At 32.7% G+C, this 22,213-nt stretch overlaps 1 protein-coding gene across 3 annotated transcripts in view; it reads right to left on the bottom strand.

Annotated features, from left to right (window-relative positions):
- Nucleotides 1–22,213, bottom strand: part of STRN (striatin) — a 105,103-nt gene that overhangs the window by 56,890 nt on the left and 26,000 nt on the right. For all 3 annotated transcript variants that reach the window (XM_081264750.1, XM_081264752.1, XM_081264751.1), the window contains exon 2: nucleotides 5,352–5,455. In XM_081264750.1, coding sequence (XP_081120876.1) covers nucleotides 5,352–5,455 — 104 coding nt within the window. The remainder of the gene's footprint in view (nucleotides 1–5,351; nucleotides 5,456–22,213) is intronic.

Here is a 22,213-nt window from a genome sequence, read left to right as displayed (position 1 = left end):
CAGTGGAATATTACTCAACATTAAAAAAGAATAAAATCATGGCATTTGCAGGTAAATGGATGGAGTTTGAGAATATTATGCCAATAAGCCAATCCCCGAAATACAAATGCCAAATGTTTTCTCTGACAGGAGGATGCTGATCCATAATGGGGATGGGGGAAGGAGCATGGGAGGAATGGAGGAACTTTAAACAGGGCAAAGGGAATGGAGGGGAAGTCAGGAGGTGTAGGGGTAGGAAAGATGGTAGAATGAAATGGACATCATTACCCTAAGTACATGTATGAAGACACAAATGGTGTGACTCTACTTTCTGTACAACCAGAAACATGAAAAATTGTGCTCTATATGTGTAATATAAACTGAAATGCATTCTGCTGTCATGTATAACAAATTAGAATAATTTAAAAAATTAATTGAAGCATTTATATTAATGTTTTTATAACTCAAAAAAATATAAAGGAAATGAAAATTATTTGGTCAGATATGTTACTCAAATCTTTCATGATTATGTTGCAATAATACTCATTTTGCAGTTACAACAGAAAAATCAAATTATTTTTGATTTGCCAGTTTTATATAGAGAGGAGTCTTAAAAAAACCTATAAAAATTATAGGCAACTAATGCTGGGTACATGAGTATTTCTTATCTGTCTTTATGCCTATGTATATGTATAAAACATTTTGTACTAACACGTAACCGATTAAGAAGGAATAAGAAAATAAGAAGCAACAATATTTATATGCTAATATGAACTGATTTCTAAGCTTAAGCAAAAATGCAAGATCTAAAATATTATACACAACATGCCTCTGTGTGTGGTGTGGGTGTAGGGGTGTGTGGGGGGGGTGTTTGTGTGTGGGAAAGAGAATTTCACATGCACAAAATATTTTGGAAAGATACATGATAGATAAGCCATCCGCTAATATGATTTCCTTGGGAAGGAAATCAGTAAACTAAAGCAGAAGGGATCTATTTTTGTAGTTATTTGATTAATTAACTGTATGTATCTATCTTAAAAATTTTTTTAGTAAATATGTTTGGTCCAAGTTATTTCTATTTCCTGTGTCTCAATTGTTTTTGTTCACTGGGGATTTCTATTCCCAATGTTTCTTAATGAGAAATATTATCACCAGACTAAATTTTTTCTAAATCTATTTCAACATATTTACAATAATGTTGATCATAAGTAGTAAAGATTTATAATTAATTTGACTTACAATTACCAGAAAGTAAACAAGATTCTTAATGTCATTGTCATTCTTCAGATTTTACAGAAATATACTTCATCTACTATAAGACAAAGTAATACTATTTCCATAGGAGCCCAAATAGCAACTGAACCTACATGGTCCAACGAAAGGTTATATTAAGGCTTTTAAAATAAAGTGAGAAGAAAATTTATGAATTTATATGTCTACATAAAAACAAAAAAGGAAAAAGAAACACATTCATAAGCAGAAAATATTGCATTCTAGTGCATTCTAGTGGTCTTAGGAAAAACTGCAGTGCAATTAACAAGAAGGAACAGAAAGCATTCTACAAAATAAATATAACAAAAACAATAACATTAAGAAGTAACATTTTGCTTGGGCATCTTGGCACATACCTGTAATCCCAGTGACAGAAGCTGATGTAGAAGGATTACAAATTCAAAGCCAGCCCCAGCAATTTAGTGAGGCCTAACCAATTCAGTGAGACCCTGTCTCTAAATAAAATATAAAAAGTGCTGGGGATGTGGCTCAGTGGTTAAGCATCCCTGGGTTCAATCCCTGGTACCAATACAAACAAACAAAAAGACACCCAACATTTCATAACAATTTATATAAGCATGCACAAGGCTGGTTTCAATGCCCAGCCCCACATATACAAAAACAAAATATGTAAAGAACTGTTAAATCATGCTCTCTCTACTGACTTGTTAAATTCACTAAGAAATATTTTACAAAACCCTCCTTAAGCCTAATAATATACTTTTGAAGCCAATGTTAAAATATACTTCCTCACTCATATTGCTTCCCATTGTTTTAATACTTCAAGCTCATTGTGCTAGCAAAGTATCTTCACTATCCTCTGACTACAGGATAAATAAGCAGATTTCATGTCTAACAACTCATATTTGACAAAAGTGTCAGGTTCCCCCCAATTGGCACTTATTGAAAAAAATTGTTTGATAACTATAATAAACTAAAGAAGTTTCATTCTAGTTTTTGTTGTTAAAGTCTGTTACAATAATGTGCTGGAAATAAAACATAGCATACCCAATAACATCTTAAATGTTGATGCTAAAAAAATGACTAATTTCAATTAACTATTACTGAATTCCTACGACGTACAAGGCAGTGTGCTGACTGCTGGGAATAACCTGTGGCTTGCAGTCAGGTAGGGATGGAAGTAAGAAGATGCCTAAGGGACAGAAATGTAAATAACTATAGCACACTATGATAAGAACTTACAAGGGTTATATCAAATGTTACAGGAATATAGATAAGGGATTATCTAATTCTATAACAGGTCATGTCAAACAAAGCTATCAAAAAGAAGATAATGATTTTATCTAAGCCTCAAAAGAACAGTAAGAATTTTCTAGTCAGACAAATGAATTAATAGAGGGGGGTATTTCTGTCAAAAGGAGTGCTATAAAAGTGAATAAGAAAAATAGACAGTGGGTCAAACAGCAGTTTTACAGTGTATTTAGTATTAGAAGGAACGGAGTTCTCTGAAGGGACTAGAGAAAGGACCTAGTTGCAAAATAACTTTGAAATCGGCTAGATATTTTTAAGTAGGGCTATAACATAACTATTCCATTTGTGTTTCAGAAAGTGAGTCCTGTGGATAAGGAAAACGGACTAGAAAATGGAAATATTAGAGGCAAGGAAGACAGGTGAATTCTTATATTAATTCATATAAAAGAAAAGTGGCAGTGAATGGAGAAAAACAACACTGGAGAAATGTTTCAGAACTGTATTTTATATAGTATTTGAAGTTCCTCAGAATAAATATTTCTGAAAAAATCTTGGATTATACACTTTGTATTCTTGAAAAACTAACTGTAAATTTGCTTATTTTGTAACTTTTATTACACTGTAAGGAATACTTTAATAAATTCATTGCTACAATGATGAAGATTCAGTTTTCAAATAATTTTTTTAAGAGAGAGAGAATTTTTTTAATATTTATTTATTATTTTTCAGTTTTCGGCGGACACAACATCTTTGTTTGTATGTGATGCTGAGGATCGAACCTGGGCCGCACGCATGCCAGGCGAGCACCCTACCGCTTGAGCCACATACCCAGCCCTCAAATAATTTTTTATATTAAAGTGGGACTACTTAGAAAATCTACACAGCAACACAACATCACATGCCTTAGCTCTTAAGTATTTATAGGAAAAATGACAAGATGTCTGGAATTCACTCTTATACAGACCATGCTAAAACAAGAATGACAAACATTATCTATTAAATCTTGGAGATGTACATAAAAGGTACTAGTCTTTCCATTGTTGGGTCTCAAATTTTCCTCAAAAACATTTTCTTTTTAATTCTTGGCATTTAAGCATTAGGAAAACAATTTTAGAATGGAAAACACTGGAAATATTCTAGAGCTCCAGGACTTGAAGAAATGTTTTTTTATTCCTTAATTTATTATACTTAAAAGGTGCTGTCAGTTGAAGATCATTTTGGAATAAAAAGTACTTGAAAATTTTCCATGTTTCCTATCATATGTAAGGTAAAAGTCTGAACTCCTTAGGTAGCTCTCCTTCGGTATTCTAAACTCCATGATCTGACTTGGCCCTCCCCTACCATGTTATCAGTGATGAAATCACAACTATCACCCTACTCTTTACACGCAATGACTACAATTTTCTGAATACACCAAAAGGCTTTGTTCCAGGTCAAACATGTTCTACTTCCTGCACTTTGCCTAACTGGCAAGCACCTTCTTATTATCTATGTTGCTATTGAAGCTTCACCTCCTCTAATTATGCCCTCCTTACTACTTCCAGATAATATCGAGTCCCTTCTTTGTGACCCCTTGTATACATACATCTACCATAGAAACTATCACACTTCATACACTTTAGTGGTTTACAAGTCTGAATACACTCCCATGCACCTGCTCTGGTTACTTCAGTATTTGTGTATTTCAGTTCTCCTACCTTGCAAGACAGTATAATATGCTGGTAAACAATACAGGTTTTAGAACCAATCCTGAGGGACCTAACTCAGCTCTACTATAACTCTGCTTCTCTATGCACATTACTTAATTCTAAGTCTTTAGGGCCTAGAACACAGTAGTTATTAAAAAAATATTTACCATTATTAATGCTAATATTCTTTCTTTGGTTAAATCTATAATTTAGAAAGCCTAAGATGTCAAAAATTCCCAGATTACATACTTCAAAAAATGTTTTTCTTTTTATCTCTCCAACTTTCAACTAACCTCTCAAAGTATGAAAAAAAAAACCAAAAAAACCAACAACTATTTTTTTTTACTAAGAGATAAAAAGTCTGATACTATTTAATGATCTTATATGAAGATGAACACAAGTTCTAACAAAAATATTTATGTCTCAATATTCATAAATACTACCTAAGTTCTATTTTATGGCAGTTTTACAAATAGTCCATTTACCAACTTCAAAAAATAAGTGATTTACAAAACAAAGCAAAAAACTGACAATAAAGAATTTCAATATCAACTACCAAATACTTAATTACCTAAAGCAATGAACTGCCTTAGATTTCTCATAAACACACACACACACACACACACACACACACAACCAAAGACCATCCACTGAAGTATATAAACTTAATTCATATAACCTGCAAAACTCTCATTCAAGACCTATTTTCCTTAACTTGTGACACAAATATCATTACTTACATATCTTAGACACTAGCAAAATAAATGTAAAATTAGCTTCTAGAGAGAAAGGAATAGCTGATGACAAAACAATAAAATGCCAAAAACAGTCTATGAAACTCTCAGCATAGGCTGCTAGATCTGATCAATTTTTTAAGAAATTATATCAAATTCATATTAAATCACAGGAAACTTTATAGACACAATTTACAATTCAAAAGCTATTTTAGCCCTTTAAAAATGGATGACAGTTCAGTAAGTACAAACACTTCTTAAGAAAGGAAAAAGATTTGAAATCATATAAATCAGTTTACTGATCACCATAGTAAGATTAGTATATTATAACCATATATAAAAATGTTTATTACAGATACTCCTTTATTCAAGATTATACAGTATTAAAATTTGGATTTACTTCAAGAAAGATGGAAAAATTATTTTGTCATTTGAGAGAACACAACCTTCCATTTTATTGATTTACCTTTCCTGTTTAAGAGCATATTCCAACATTTTGATCCTCCTCACCAGATCCTTTTTCAAATTTTCTTGACCTTTCCTTTCCCCCTGAAGAAAGGCAATCTGGGCCTATGTAGGGAACAAAGAGACAAAACTCAATTTAGACCAAATACATATTTTTAAAAATTCAGTTGAACAAAGAATCTTTGGAAAACAGGATAATTATATACGATTTTTTACCATTTCTGTCACAAAGTATATAAAAATAAAGAAAAGCACAGACTGCAAGGAGACAAAAGATTAAAAAAAAAAAAAAAAAGAAACCTATATGCAGTTTAATTCAGACTGGATGTTACAACTCATAGTCCAGATCCTCTAAGAGCTGATCATCTAAAACAGCCAATGCAAGCAAATGCAAGGTGTGCAGTAGTTTGCTCAGGGTTTTTCTCTTAAACTTTTGAGATGGTTTCCTTATTTCATAAAGAGTAAAGGGATAGGGGGAGCAAAATCACATGAACTATTATGATCTCCTTCCAAATTAAAAGTCTCGGTTTAAGCATATATTGAAATTTTACAAGGAATTCTTTGTCTTGAGTGATTTTATCCTAGCCCTTCCCTACAAATAACAAAACTTCCCAACCTCTCAAATCTGTTTTAGGATTTGTTATATGCAGGAGAAAAGAAAGTGAAAGGCGAAAAAAAGAAAACCAGAGACATCTGCCTTTCCCTGCTTCCCACCAAAGAATTACTTAAAGGAAATAAACCATTAAAAAACCCTTTATCTTCAGTAAAACAGAGAGACTAGGAAAGAGCCAGAGTTATTTTTTTTTAAGTAGAAATAAAATAATTTCCATTTAAGGAATTAAAACTATGTTGTAAACATTAAGTCATTCAAGTAATTCATGTTAACTGTAAGTGAGGGAGGGGCTCTATTTAAGTTTCCTCAAGGAACGCTATCACTATTCATTCTCATATGTTTCCCTATTCCTCCAATTTCTATTATATGAATCCACTAAAACAGAAAACAATGTTTTTCCACAATGTTTTCCACTTGCTTTACCAAGTAAGCAAGAACTTTACATTTATAGATGACCTTACTACATCCCTAAAGAATTAGGAGAATCGTCCAACTAAAGTTTAATGAGTAAACCATTAAATTTTGTTTAATTTAAAGGACTCATTTCTAGTAGTACCACAATAACATAAAATCTAATTTAGCAATCTTCTTATAATCTTCAAGATGTAGGTACAGTAATGTTTTCATTTTCATTCCAATGAGCTCTTAAAATTGACATTTCAATTGATTGAATTTCATGTGTCTTATTGAAATGATTAAAAGTAGTGTGAAAGCAATTATATACACAAAGGAAAAGGCATTATATATCCACAGTATCTATTTCTACTTCAATGATACTGAAGTTTTGGGAATTACATATTCTACAATGAGATAATTATTTTACCTGAGTAGAATAGTGACACAGGCACTTAAAGCTGACAAAATTAAATCTTAGTCTAAAGTAAACATTAGCATGAATTTGTATGCTTTGCCATAGAATTTTATACTCTTAAAATGGCTTTAATAAATGCAATAATCTACTCAATTCAATCAATCAAAATAATGATAACATTAAATATCAATTTTATCTTCTCTATATGCTTTGATTAGTTCTGTATTTATGCTATCATTATAGATCTTGGATGATTCTGAAATGTCAGCCTATAAAACTCTACAATACGGTGACTCAGTCTCCAATCCACTAACAACTTCCCTAATTTCCACATATACCTGCTTCCTATCCTCCTACCAATTCATACTAGGTTATTTAAATATTTAATCAAAAGAAAAGCCCCAGAATTATCAAAGAGAATAACTACAGAGAAGACGGGAGTATGTGGAAAAGACAAACCTAAGAGTAACCAAAATATTAATGATACTCCTTCATGATTACAGAACACCATTCCTGCCAAAGACACAAAATAAGAATATCTATTTTCACCACAAAAGTTTAACATTGTGCTAGAGGTACAGGCCAATGTAATTTAGTCAAGAAAACACATAAAATATAGAAAAGAGGAAATATTGTTACCATTTGCAAATAATATGAATGAATGCCAGGAAAATCTAATAATTAGAGTTATACAAAGAAAATTTTAATGCTTAGGGAACAAAAAAATGACATGAAAAAATGTGAATAAATACCATGTTCTTAAACAAACTCAGCATTACAAAAAATTTTCCTCCCTAAAAATATCTTTAAATATCACATGAGATCAATTAAAATACCAGCAATTTTAGAAAACAAAACCATACATAATTCTAAAGCTTACATGGAACAATAAATAAGAATAAACAAAAATTATTTAAAAGTCTTAAAATATTTCAAGCCATAATTCAATAGTTAACTTTAAAAATGGCACTTATATATGGACAATCCAAAAATCCAAATCAATGTAGAAATTTAGTATAAGCTCAAGATGGCACTGTACATCATTGGAGAAAATGAGGATTAAAACAAAAGCTAGATGGAGTTTTAAAATTGGGGTCAGGAGTGATGGTATAGTTCAACGGTAAAGCACATTTATCAGAACATGCAAGGGCCTAGGTTCAATCCCCAGAACTATAAAAATAAAATATTTTAAATTTAAAAAAAAAAATTTAAATCTAATTAACACTAAAAATATTAGTAGAAAAGGCAGGTTTCATTTTGTTTTATTATTTCAAAGTTGGCAATGCCTTTCTGAGAATAAGACAAAATCCAAAGCTATAAAATACATTTGACCTCATAAAAAATTTTTATACAATTTTAAAAAGTTGCTGAAGAACTATTATAAAAAAATAAGACAATTTCTGACAAAGATCAAAACAAAACAAGTCAGAATATCACAGTTCACAAATTTGCTTTTCCTTAACTTTCACAGAGTACCTTCAAATCAGTAAGAAAAAGATCCAGAACTCAAAAGAAAACTACACAGGAAGGCATGTTAATAGAAAGAATATACAAAAAGCTCAAATTTATTAAAAACATTTTCAACCTCAAATGTAAGAGAAATGCCAATTAAAAGTATAATCAGTGGGCTGCAGTTGTGGCTCAGCACACTCACTTTGCATATGCGAGGCACTGGATTTGATCCTGGGCACCACATAAAAATAAATAAATAAAATAAAGCTACTGTGTCCAACTACAACTAAAAAAGAAAACATTTAAAAAAAGAAAAGGTGAGGGAGTGGAACTCAGTAGTGTATGCTTGCCTAGTAGGTGCTACGCTCACACTTTGAACTCCAGCACTGCCAAAAATTTAAAAAAAGGTAATTATATCCCTTTTTCTATTAGACTTATAAAGGTCAGTAATTCACTAATTTAATGATCTAGTATGTTGAGAAGCACGCATTTGTATGCTGTGTTTGTATATATCAGTTTCACTTTATAGTGGATAATATCTATTAAATCCGTAAGTTTATATATTCTTTAACCCAATAATTTTGAAAGAATGTGTTTTTTCAAATATATTTGCAAAAGTATGAAATGATATAATAAAAAAAAGGTAAAATTATGTACAACCCAAATGCCCATATATGGGGAACTGGTTAAACAGATTATGAGAGTACAACTGGAAGAAAATTAGGACCTGAACTAAGACCTGTGAGAATAGAGAAGACTCTTTAAGAATAATGTCAACCTCTTAAGTTTTCCACATCTGGAAAATTTAAAACAAAAGTCTTAAAATACATGTTCCTATACAAGGAAGCTATTTCTTATGAAAAAATAACCTGTGCCTAAAACATAGTAATTGGTGTGAATATAAATCCCTTTCAAAATAAAGATTAAATCCCAGCTAACAAGTCTCCATAAATGACACCATATTGTTGTCTGTATTGGATTATTTAATTGAAAAGGCAGGGGAGAGAAGGAAATGGAAGAAAAAACGGAAAGAAAAAAAAAAGAAATGAAGTAGGATAATGAAATAATAGGATATGAAAAAAAACACTAGGTAGTTATTACAAAGAAGATGGCTCTATGTATACTGAGGTGGGATAATACCCATGATAGAGTACATAAAAAAAAGCCAGACATAGAACAATGTTTAAAACCATTCAGGTGTCTTTCTAAAATAGAAAGAAAAAGGTAAACACATCATATGCCTCTACATGTAGGTATTATCTCTAGAAAAATTCACAAGTATATAGTAACTATGAATGTTTCCATAGGTAACGAGGTAACTGAGAGACAAAGGAACTGGAGTTAAACCTACCTTTACATGCATCATCCCCTTCAACTTTGGGAAGGCTGAACCATCATAGGCAGAGTGTTGTAACTGAAACCTATTACAACCAAACAATACTCATTCATCAGATTCAGTCTCATGTGTAGACTGTCTTGGATGTTTCTGTCTACACTCATTAGTTTTAGAGAGAAATAAAAAGAAGCACCAAGAGATTAGTTGGATTATATCCCTAAAGGGAATAGCATTCTCACAAATGAACTAAGGTGATGGTCCAAGACCTACGTAAACTATCACAATGAAAGCTTAAGGCATACACCTAATGTATAAGGTTACCAGAAAATGCAATAGCTTGCAAGGTTCCTTAAAAGTTCTCCCTTCTCATCTTCACAATAAAGTTCCTTCCAGAACAGAGACCTCTAATAAGAGAGTAAGTGGTCTCCAAACTTACTGAGTAGTACTGAAGTGATGATTTCAGCTACTTTTTTAAGGTATAATTCTTGACATATCACTGTTATATTTTGACTACTTTTTCAGAAATCTCACTTCTGGCTGCTCTAATGTCACTTCAATATTCTTAAGAGTGTTCTCCCCTGAACTTTCCAGAGTTTAAATAAAATGCAGGCACAAGTCATCACACTGCCATTTATGTGTACGAGTATAGCGAATGATAATAACATATTTTGAAAAGAAATCTCTGGAATTATTTTCCAAAAAAATTAACTTCTGGGATGGGGGCTGAGGCTGTAGCTCAGTGGTAAAGTGCTTGCCTCTCATGTGTGAGGCACTGGGTTCAATCATTAGCACCACATAAAAATAAATAAAGATACTGTGTGTTCATTTACAACTAAATAAATATTTGGAAAAAAAAACTTCCGGGATGCTTTATAAGTTTTTTTTTTTAACATAGTATATCTAAAATTAGATCTTCCATTTCCCAACCACTAGAAAAAAGACAAACAACATTATGTAGGTATTTTACCATTTAGTCTACATGGTAAATAGGAAACTAATTTTTTTTTTGGTAATGGGGATTGTGCCCAAGGACACTAAACCACTGAGCCACATCCCCAGCCCTTTGTATTTTTTTTAATTTTGAGACAGAGTTTCACTTAGGTTGCTTATAGCACCGCTAAGTTGCTGAGGGTGACTTCAAACTTTCGATCCTCCTTCCTCAGCCTCCCACACCAGGATTAAAAGTGTGCACCATCATGCCAGATCTATTTTTTTTAATTCTTATTTGTCAAAAGAATATATATAGGTTGAGCATCCCTAATCCAAAAATATGAAATTCAAAATGCTCAAAAATCTGAAACCTTTTGCATTCCATGTTACATCTTGGACTTTGGATTTTCCTATTAGAACAGTTCAACCAGTAAAGTCTATGAAAATATTCCATAATCAAAAACTTTTGAAATTTGAAATATTTTTGGTCCCAAGTATTCAGATAAGGGATACTCAACTTGTAAAAGGAATAGAAATCTTCCATTCATAAGCAGGCTTATCTGCATGCATTGTATCTAATAAACTAAAATATTTTAAATGTACTTGACACAATTTTTAACTACCTTGTACTCTAAAATTAAAAATCATTTGAATTAATTTATACCAAAACCCAAAGGACTTAAAATCAGCATACTACAGTGACGCAGCCACATCAATGTTTATAGCAGCTCAACTCACAATAGCCAACCTATGGAATCAACCTCAGTGCCATTCAACTGATGAATGGATAAAGAAAATGTGGTTTGTATACACAATGGAATATTACTCAGCCTTAAAGGAGAATGAAATTATGGCATTTGTGGATTAATGGATGGAGTTGGAGAATATCATGCTAAGCAAAATAAACCAATCTCTAAAAACCAAAGGCCAATTTTTTCTGTTATGCAGATGATGATTTATAATGAAGTTGGGGGATAGGGAAGAATGGAGGAACTTTGGATTGGGTAGAGGGGAGGTAGGGAAGGGGAGGGAGTATGGGAGTGGGAAGGATGGTGGGAGGAGAGGGACTTTATTACCCTATGTACATGTATAATTACACGAACAGTGTGACTCTACATCGTTTACAGCCAAAGAGAAGCTGTACCCCATTTATGTACCATGAGTTGAAAAGCATTCTGCTGTCATATATAACTAATTAGAACAAATAAAAATATTTTTTAAAAGGATTCGAATTCAAAATCAACAACATCAATGAAAAAAGCATACTCAAAAAGAAAACACAAAGTGCCAGTTGTGTTGAATACTTTTCAGTTGTTTCTCAGTCATCTGCTATGGGAGAAAAAGAACATTTACTCCTTTAAAAATCCAAAATAACGTACAGAAAACTAAAGTTCTCATCTTTCAATTTGGACACAAAATCACACATAAAAAGAGAAATACTTGAAAAATCCATAATATGGTTTATTTAAGCTAAAAAATAGCATACAATGAAGTTTCAATAATTTGCTTTACATCTTTCTTAAAATATATTTTTAGTTATACACGAACATAATACCTTTATTTATTTTATGTGGTGCTGAGGATCAAACCCAGTGCCTCACATGTGCTAGACAAGCACGCTACCACTGAGCCACAATCCCAGCCCCTGCTTTACATCTTAATGCCTTCTTGTAAACTATACCTAACTTCCTCTAAAAACCTTTTAATTACTTATGCTCTTTAATCTAGGCTGCTAGTTGGGTTTTCTCTAGCACATAAGCATTGCTTTTAGCCCTCTCTCTTAAAGATAGTTACATCACATGGTGACATCAAACTTCACCATCAAAATTACATAGAGGACTAATTAAAACACAGATTGGGCTCCACCCTCAGAGTTTCTGATTTAGTAGATCTGGAGCGGGCAGGAGAATCTGCATTTTTAGCAAGTACCTAGGTGATGTTCTAATCTGAGACCACATTTGAAGAGCCACTGACTTACATCATCCGTGACACAGGTAAAAGGCCAAAATAAAGCAAGTAGGCCACTCAAAAACAAGAACCCAGAACCACAACTCTTTACTCCATGAAAGTATGGAGTCTTACACAAGCCCACAAGCTGACAGACAAGTGTATATATATACTGGCTTTTTGAATCTCTTCCAAATTTTTTATTAATGACTGTGTTTTTAGGAATCTCCTGATAAGGAAATAAAAACTACCAACATATTTCAGTTCAATCACATGTTTGAGAATACCTATTACCCACTACAGCCCAAAGTGTTATAAAGAAGAATTTAGGAAAGACAAAATCAAGTTCCTACTCATAACACATTTCCAATCTAGTTAGGGTACATGACCAGTCCACAAGAAAAGCTAAGACAAGATAGTACAGTCTTCTAATAAATGATAATTCAAATGATACAGTCAAATATTCACATTCATTCAACTCACAATATTAATCGAGCACCTACTCTGTACTAGGCACAGTTACTGGCACTGGGATTAAAAGACTAACAATAGAAATAAAACAGTTCACAGTCCAGTAGATGTAACATGTCATATACACCATGAGTACAAATAACATATGATATATGTACTTACAATAGAAACAGTTACAGGCAAAAACAGTGAATATAAAAACAAACACAAATAAAATACAATGGGACATCTATTTAATTTTGGAGACAAATATAGAATTGTTGCTCTTTTCAAAAACTTTTGACCTGGTATTTATTCTGTAACTAGCATAGAAAAATTCCTGTACTGTTTACATTTATTTGTCTATCATTCCTTTTCAAAAAAGATTAAGTTTTTAGATGACATATTACCTCTGAAATGCTATAGGAAAGAGTGGTGCATTCTTTCACAAAGCCATCTCCAAATGTCTGATAACAAATATTGGGTTTCCCATACAGAAAACCCTCAACTACCCAAACCACTAAAGTAATTATATCCACATCATTGCCTTATGATAGTATATAAATAATCACCCAGCAGTAGGTTTCTACAGTCTCATACAGGTTCACTTAGGTTCCCAACCAATCAGTTCCCATAGCACATTTTACTCTCTTAAATATTAAATCTTTACATATGTTCCTGATGTTTGTTCAAGGGGCTAGAAAGTTCACTGAAAAAAATACAAAACCAGATGCATATGGTATACACATCTACACACACACAGATACAGGCACACAAAGAAGTGTGAGAAAAGAAGATATCGATCAAGGGAAGAATTCTACAAACATATTCAGTATATCAGACTATGACACTCATGGTTACCCATGCAGAAGATACTTTGTGAAGGCAATGGAGAGGCTAAGGCCTAATTCAAAGACTAAAAATACATGAGTTTAGCCTAATGTTTTTCATTTACATCTCAAAGTTCAAAGGCAATTACTAAAAAATGTTATTTTGGGGGTATAGTCCGAGAAGGGGAATAGCTGGGTCAAACGGTGTTCCATTCCCAGCTTTCCAAGGAACCTCCATATTGCCCTCCAAATTGGCTGCACCAATTTGCAGTCCCACCAGCAATGTACAAGTGTACCTAAGAGCATACTACAGGGACACAGCTACATCAATGTTCATAGCAGCACAATTCACAATAGCTAGATTGTGGAACCAACCTAGACGCCCTTCAACAGATGAATGGATAAAAAAAAATGTGGCATTTATACACAATGGAATATTACTCAGCACTAAAAAATAACAAAATCATGGCACTTGCAGGGAAATGGATGCCATTAGAGCAGATTATGCTAAGCGAAGTTAGACAATCCCTAAAAAACAAATGCCGAATGTCTTCTCTGATATAAGGGAGGTGACTCAAAACAGTGTAGGGAGGAAGAGCATGAGAAGATGATTACCATGAAACAAGGAAAAGAGGTGGGAGGGAATGGGAGGGAAAAGGGGAATTGCACGGAAGATGGAAGGAGACCCTCATAGTTACACAAAATACATATACGAAGGTGTGAGGGGGAAGGGAAGAAAAAAAGAGAGAGAAATAAGTGTCACAGTAGAATGGGTAGAGAGGGGTGATGGGAGGGGAGGAGCGGGGAGGGGGTGGATAGAGAGGGCAGCAGAATACAACTGACACTAGGATTGCTGTATGTATACATATGGATGTATAACCAATGTGATCCTGCAATTTGTACATGTGGAAAAATGAGAATTCATACCCTATTTGAATCAAATGTATGATATGTCAAGATCATTGTACTGTCTTGAGCAACTAATAAAAAAATTTTATTTTTTAAAACCCTGAGTTTCTTTTTTTAAAATATTTATTTTTTAGTTGTAGTTAGACACATTATCTTTATTTTATTTATTTATCTTTATGTGGTGCTGAGGATCAAACCCAGTGCTTGCACATGCTAGGCAAGCACTCTACCAGTGGGCCACAACCCCAGCCCCCTGAGTTTCTTCATAAAGAATGTCTTCCTCATCACCACCAAAGAAAGCCAAACTGTTAATAACAATATTGGAAGAAGGGAAAATGTAAAGACTAAGAAAATGATAGCTCTTAACCTAAAAAGGAACAGATTATCAAATTTGGTAATAACTTATAGCTATGAATGTGAACAAGTCCACCAAATGTTTGAGATTAAAAAAAAAAACAATCATTGAACTGATTCGCCAAATACTCCAACCTGAGCAAAAATAATTCATAAAGTAAAATAAAACATTCATTAAAGTTGAAAAGAATATTAACATGTAGAATAGTAGTATATACAAGAAACATAAGACTCAATAGAAATACATTCAGAGCAAGTAAAGATTTGAACAAAAATCTTACAATGTTAAAATCTGAGGATTTGAAATGGTCTCAGAAAGCATGCCATGCAAATGGCAAGTCTTCTATAATGTATGTTGTTGTTTATGGCTCCAAAGGGGTTCTAAACACATTTTAAACCAATAAAATTCTTTTGATATGTACATTAATCCTTAAAGTAGCATTCTTCAAGGGGCCTACTTTTTTATATTTAAAGCATTCATTCTCTATGTATAAAGTATAAACCTACAAATCTCAGGTGGCATATAAAGTCCAGCCTCTTCCCAGCAGAATAAGGATATCCACAATCTGTCCCAAACTCCTCTTCCTAGCGTCACCTTTCATAATCCCTACTCACACACTCTGTGCTTCAACTGAAGCAATTCATCTTCACATAGAACTGAACTTTTCCAGGTCCATGCCTTGCTGTTTGCTTTTCTCTTTTCCTGCTAACCTCCCCAAACACCTTTTCTTTTTATATTCTACCAATATTCAAATTTGAGCCCACTCAGCTCACAGTAATCTCTCTGAAACTCAAGAGCATTTATTATCATTTAAAAACAAAACAAATCTCTACATGTAAATATCATTTTATGGAACTTTTAGTGTTTAGTCAAAAGGGAAGAAAATAAGCACTTCAAAGTATTTACTATGTATTAGGCACTCTGTTAAACACTTTATATAATTAATCTCATTAAGCCAGGATTATTATGTAATTATTTTCTTGCTTTCATTTAATTTTCCAAGTGTTTATGGTTCATCTCATCTCCAACCAGATTATAAATCCCCTACGGGCATAAATCTTCATTTATACATTCAATAAGAATTCATTAAATTCCTACTAAGTGCTTCCAACTTGGCTTATATTGAGGATACAAAACCAGAATTCTTGCACTTTATGTACTAGATTATATAGCTGTTATGCTCAGTAGATTTATAAACAAATACACTATTCTGTCCCAAAACATACTATCTTGCAATGTTGTAAATATTCAATGTTATTTGATTTAAAAGATAAAATTTTAATTGCACTAAATGAAGAAACTAAGACAAGAGTGTATAAAATATATAAAAAAAATAAGTACTATAAGCTAGAAAGCGTTTTTCCCACCTTAAAAGATTTGAAATTTTTCAAACTCTTAGTTCTTTCGTCTACTATGTAGGTGACCATAAAATGTGAATTACAGCTTCTTCTACTAATATAAAATAAGAAAAAAGTTTTAGAACATGAAAACCATAAATATTAAATATCCAGGCAAAAGCAAAATAATAAAATCAGACTGAAAACAATTTCTTTAAAAAAAATTATAATGCCTAATCCCTTGAATGAAGACATTTAAGTCTTTTTTTTGTTTCACATCTAGACAAAATCTTTGTTTCTATTTTCTCTGAAGAGTATAAGCAACCAGTTGCCCCCTTTCACAGTAAAAATATGCTATCGTTGGTGTATAAAGATATAATTGCTTTAATAATCTATATTAATAAAATAACTATAAAAATCTAAACATTAGGATTAATTCTGTTTGGGTTTCTTTTTTTTCCTCCAGTCAAGGCAATAAATTAAAGTCTTTTATCTAATGATAAAGGTAAGAAAATTAGATGAGATTAAGAGATAAATTCATGTTTATGGAACACAAACTATATTGTGTGAAATGTTAACAATGATTAAGAGACTGAACTAGTAATTTGCAACCATCCCACATGCCAGCTGCAGGATGTATCATTCCCAGTTACTAAGAGGACAGAGGCAGAAAAACTCTTTCAGCCCAGGAGTTCTAGTGCAGCCGGGGCAATGTAGTAAAATCCCATCTTTAAATAATTATATAAATACAGATACCATCCTATAAATTAATTGATATCATATGTGTGTATATGTGTGTGTACATCTATACATTTTGCAGTATACTGTATAGGACTTAACTATATATGTGGGAGTGACTAATAAACAGTCTTTCATTATGATGATGAAGCCCAGAAAACAAAAAAAAACTATCAATGCTGTATTTAAGAAAGATGGAAGGTGGTGATACAGATAAGCATGGGTTGTCCAACTTCTAAATTATAGGAAAAAATATGACAAGTGCATAAATTATCTCACATTTGTTTTTCTTTGATGTTATTAAATGTATAATTAGCCTTCTGATTCTGATCACAGGCTTTTTTCTTTCTTTTTGTAATACATTACCTATCACATTTTATAAGCAAATTTTCTAAAAGAATGTCTTAAAATTCAGGAAGATCCTGAGTTCAAAGCTATCCTCAGCAACACTGAGGCACTAAGCAACTCAGTGAGACCCTGTCTCTACATAAAAATTCAAAATAGGGCTAGGGATGTGGCTCAGTGGCTCAGTGGCCCAGTGGCCCTGGGTTCAATCCCTGGTATCCACCATACCTGCCCCCCACCCCAAAAAAGAATGTCTTAAAATTCTCCTTCTGAAATAATCCATATTGTTGTATACAAGGCTTAGAATATGACTTATGATGGCAGAATTTTCCAGGCCAACATACTAAAATTCCCAGATCAAGACAGTTGGACTGGGCTGGGATTGTAGCTATGTGGTAGAGTGCTTGCCTAGCATGTGTTGAGGCACTGATTTTGAAAATCAGCACCACATTTTAAAAAAACAAAGACATTAGGACTCAGAAAAAGTTGGAGAAGACAAAAATAAAAAAACAAACAACAAATTAGTGTGGGGGGTGGGTGAGAGAGAGAAAGAGAGAGAGAAACTTAGACTGACCAGAAAGAGAGAGAGAGAGAGAGAAATGGTTATGAAATATTCACTCTTGACAGTAACAAGAGGAATAAAAACAGCATTCTTTAAAACAATCTCATTACCAATAAATAGTTCTTCAAAGAAAAATAAGAAGGAAAAAAATGGAAATAATAGGTCAACGAAAAGCAAAGAGGCTGTGATCATGTATCTGAATGCCATGAGCATGGCAATGAGTATTTCACCAAACCTGAAGTTATTATGAATTGTAAAGATTAATTTTTCTCTCAAAAGAACATATCTAGTATAACCAAAAGTTTAAGAAATTAAGGAAAGCTAATTGTAAGAATCCCGGAATTGGGCTGGGAATGTGGCTCAAGCAATAACATGCTCGGGGCGCTGGGTTCGATATTCAGTACCACATAAAAATAAAATAAAGATGTTGTGTCCACCGAAAAACTGAAAAATAAATATTAAAAAATTTTCTCTCTCTCTCTCCCTCTTAAAAAAAAAAAGAATCCCGGAATCATGTGCAACTGAGCTGCTCTCTCAGCCCCAAGAAACCTTTTCAGAGGCAGTACAGGTATATAGCTGGTTAAACCTAGTTAAAATCCTTGCCATGTACTTAATGGATAAGAAGCCTTGAGCTAACATGTTATTTGCTATTTGTATTTATTTTCATAAAGTATCCTATAATCTTTTTCCCAGTGCTATCAAACTTAAAGTTATTAAAACTACATTAATACTGTTTTTAATATTTTAGAACATACAATTACTTGATATTTTAATTATTGTCCATCCTGTCACTGTTTTATGGATTCTGATTGAAACTTTATAAGATTTTTCATGTAATCATCCTTTATCTCTTATCTCTTCAGAAAGTACTTCTGCTAGATTTGAAGAGAAGATTTCAGGGATTGAACCCAGAACCTTAACATGCTAGGCAAGTGCTCTACTACTGAGCCACATACCCAGTCCTCTCTCTTCCTTATCAAGTTCATTAAACTAGATAAATGTCTGCCAACTCAAATATAATTCCAGATATCTTTGCCCATCTATTAGATGTAAATTATATTTGTTTTTGCAAGAAACATTTGAATAAAGCTTTAATTTCCTAAAATAAAACCAATACTATAAACTTTATTATTTTAAGTATGTGAGTTTACTTTTTTAAATACAAATAACACATTCTACTGTAATTTTTTTCCAAAGCCACTTTTGCCATTTTCACAGACCAAATACCTAACATAAATCATGCTGAAATATACTAACAAGAGGCAATGATAACATCTATCTTCTGCACTCTTACAAAGCACTTTCATATACCTATATTATGGTTATGAATCTTTCCTGTTCTTCACAATAGTGATACAAAGTAGAAATCAAATTCCAAAAGTCAACTCAACATCTAGTCACTTTAAAGCTTATTTTGCCATTTAATAATGGTAAATTATTTAACCTTGTTACACTTTCATTTCCTTATTAGTAAAAATGGAATAATGCTCCCAAACTCACAATGTTACTGCAAAGATTAAACTAATTACTATAATGTATACAAAAGGATCTAGCACAGTTTGTTATTCAAAACATCTGTTTATATCCTACCTATGGGTTTGGGTCACAATCCTGAAAACACAATCTGGAATGACATAATCCTAAATGCTGAGATCCTGAAAGACCAAAACTCCAAAAATATAATTCTGGAAAAAAAAAGTTTAAAATTTTCTTAAAAGGGCAATTACATTTTCATAATGGGATTCAAGAAACACAAAACATGTCAGATTAATTCATTTTACAAATTATAATAGGCAATAATATATATTTTTTGCAAGCACACTCAAATATACTACCAACAACTGCACAGATAATGAGTTATGAGCATACAAACTACTCAAATAGGTTAACAAGCTAAATGTACAAATGCATATCACTATAACTGGTAATTCTGTGTACCCAGCGTTAGAACAATGGTTCTATGAAATACAAAGATAAATAATCTAAGTTTCTTGATGAAAGACCCACAAGGGGTCATGACCTAAACAGTGGAGATACTGATAGATTTAATCTTTCATAAACACAGATGTACAAAAAAGAACACCTCTTCATTTACCGAGGAATTTTTTACATTTTTACATATTCCACGCTCCTATACAGTCAATGTTGTGAAAATGCACTTGCACAGTTAAATCTGCAAATAATGCATACAACAAATTAGATCTCAAAAAATTCTTTACACAATTTATACCTCCAGTATTAGAAATGATACTAGATGAAATACCCACCATAGCAAATTATTTAAAAATGCATTTAAATTTTTTTAAAAAACTAAAAAGAAAATCTGACATATGAAAAAAACATATCACAAGAATAGAGAATTGGCAACTGCAAGAGGAGTCTATAAGATCTGACAATCTTTAGTTATATTTTGAAGTCTTACATCATAATAAATAGCTTCTTTTTTCTTTTAGGGCACATGGTGTTCCTCAAGAAATCCATTCATGCTCATTTTCTAACTAGTACTGCTGTTTAAAAAATTCTTCTACAATTCATTTATACATGAAAGGAAGTCCCTATTAAATTGTCCCATCCAGTGTGCTATGCTTCTGGATTTTCTGATTCTAGTCCACTCAAGAATCTCTCACTAATCTCCACTGGAAATACCCTCACAGACACACCCAAAATAATGTTTTACTGGGTTTCCAATATTCATTCCATATATCATTATGTAGCTACCTCATATACAACTGTAAAAGCACCAATCCCTTTCCTACCTAGCATCAAATTTCTACTCTTCTCATATAAATACCCCCCACCCCCGTGTATCCACAATGGGAACTGTAGTTTTGGGAATTTCAACTTTCAGTATTTCGAAATTCAGAAGCTTAACCTTTGGGGATTGCCATTTGGGGGACTTTAGATGTTCAGAACTGGTATCACTTAAGGGAGGAGACCTAAAGATAAACCAAACTCCATTAACATACTAATAAAAATGCTTATACAACAGTATGTTTGAACTATTGAATAGGAAAATAATAATTTAACAAAAGAGGAATGTATTAATTTTTAGAAATAGAATGTTTACTTAGAATAATCAGGAAATTGGAAAAATTTAAATACAATAATTTAGCAAAATAGCAGGACATAAAACCAGTTCATAAAACCAGCACCGTTCCTCTTTTCTACAGTTTAGATGGTCACCTTCCAAGAATAACAATGAAAGCAACATAAGGTAGCTCAATAGTTATTATAGTTCTCTATTCTAAATGCAGTCTGTTAAGTACCTCACTAACAGAACCTTGGAAAACTCAAGTTCAGGTATGATAGCCACGTATTTTGAGGCCTAAATTGTATAACAACCTATTTTTCAAAGCAGTGATGTAGAATACAAGGGTGGGAGTCTGCATGGAGAATATAAAGATGGACACAAATTACAAGAATTTTCCATATATATTTAATACAATTCAAGCAAAGGAGATACAATTAAACTGGAAGACATGAGGTTTTGGGTCACTGCACAGGTATATATTATCACAAGAATAGTTCATCAGGATTTTCCATATTCCTTTGGCCCAATCCAAAACCAAATTTTTATCAGTGCATATTAACTATACAGAATAACAAGTTTCATTGTGGTATATTCACACACGTATATTCATAATTGCCCTTTCTCACCCACTCTCCCTTCAATCCTTCCCCCCCATGATGCCCTTTTTCTTTTTTTTTTTTTTTTAAAAGAGAGAGAGAGAGAGAGAGAGAGAATTTTTAATATTTATTTTTTAGTTTTCGGTGGACACAACATCTGTATGTGGTGCTGAGGATCGAACCCGGGCTGCACGCATGCCAGGCGAGCGCGCTACCGCTTGAGCCACATCCCCAGCCCCCCTTTTTCTTAATAGTCTCCCTTCTACTTTATCTTTTTTCCCTCTAGATCACACATGACAATACATGTGATATTTATCTGAGTCTAGCTTATTTCTTATACCATGTTTTTCTCCAGTTCTATCCATTTGCCTACAGATCACAATTTCATTTTTCTCTATAATTGAATAATACTCCATGGTGTATATAGTCTCCATTTTCTTTATTCATTCATCCATTAACAGGCACCTAGGCTGATAGCACGTAACAGTTAATGTGATATGTGCTGCAATAAACATAGGTATGCAGGTATCCTTCAGGTATACACCCAGGAGCAGTACAGTTAGATCATATGATATTTCTATTTTTAGGTTTTGAGGAAACTCCCCACTAATTACCACAGTG

The sequence above is a fragment of the Spermophilus citellus genome (genome assembly GCF_964194105.1).
Source record: "Spermophilus citellus genome assembly, chromosome: 13".
In the NCBI taxonomy this organism is placed as follows: Eukaryota; Metazoa; Chordata; class Mammalia; order Rodentia; family Sciuridae; genus Spermophilus; species Spermophilus citellus.
This window is presented reverse-complemented; position numbering and strand designations above follow the sequence as displayed.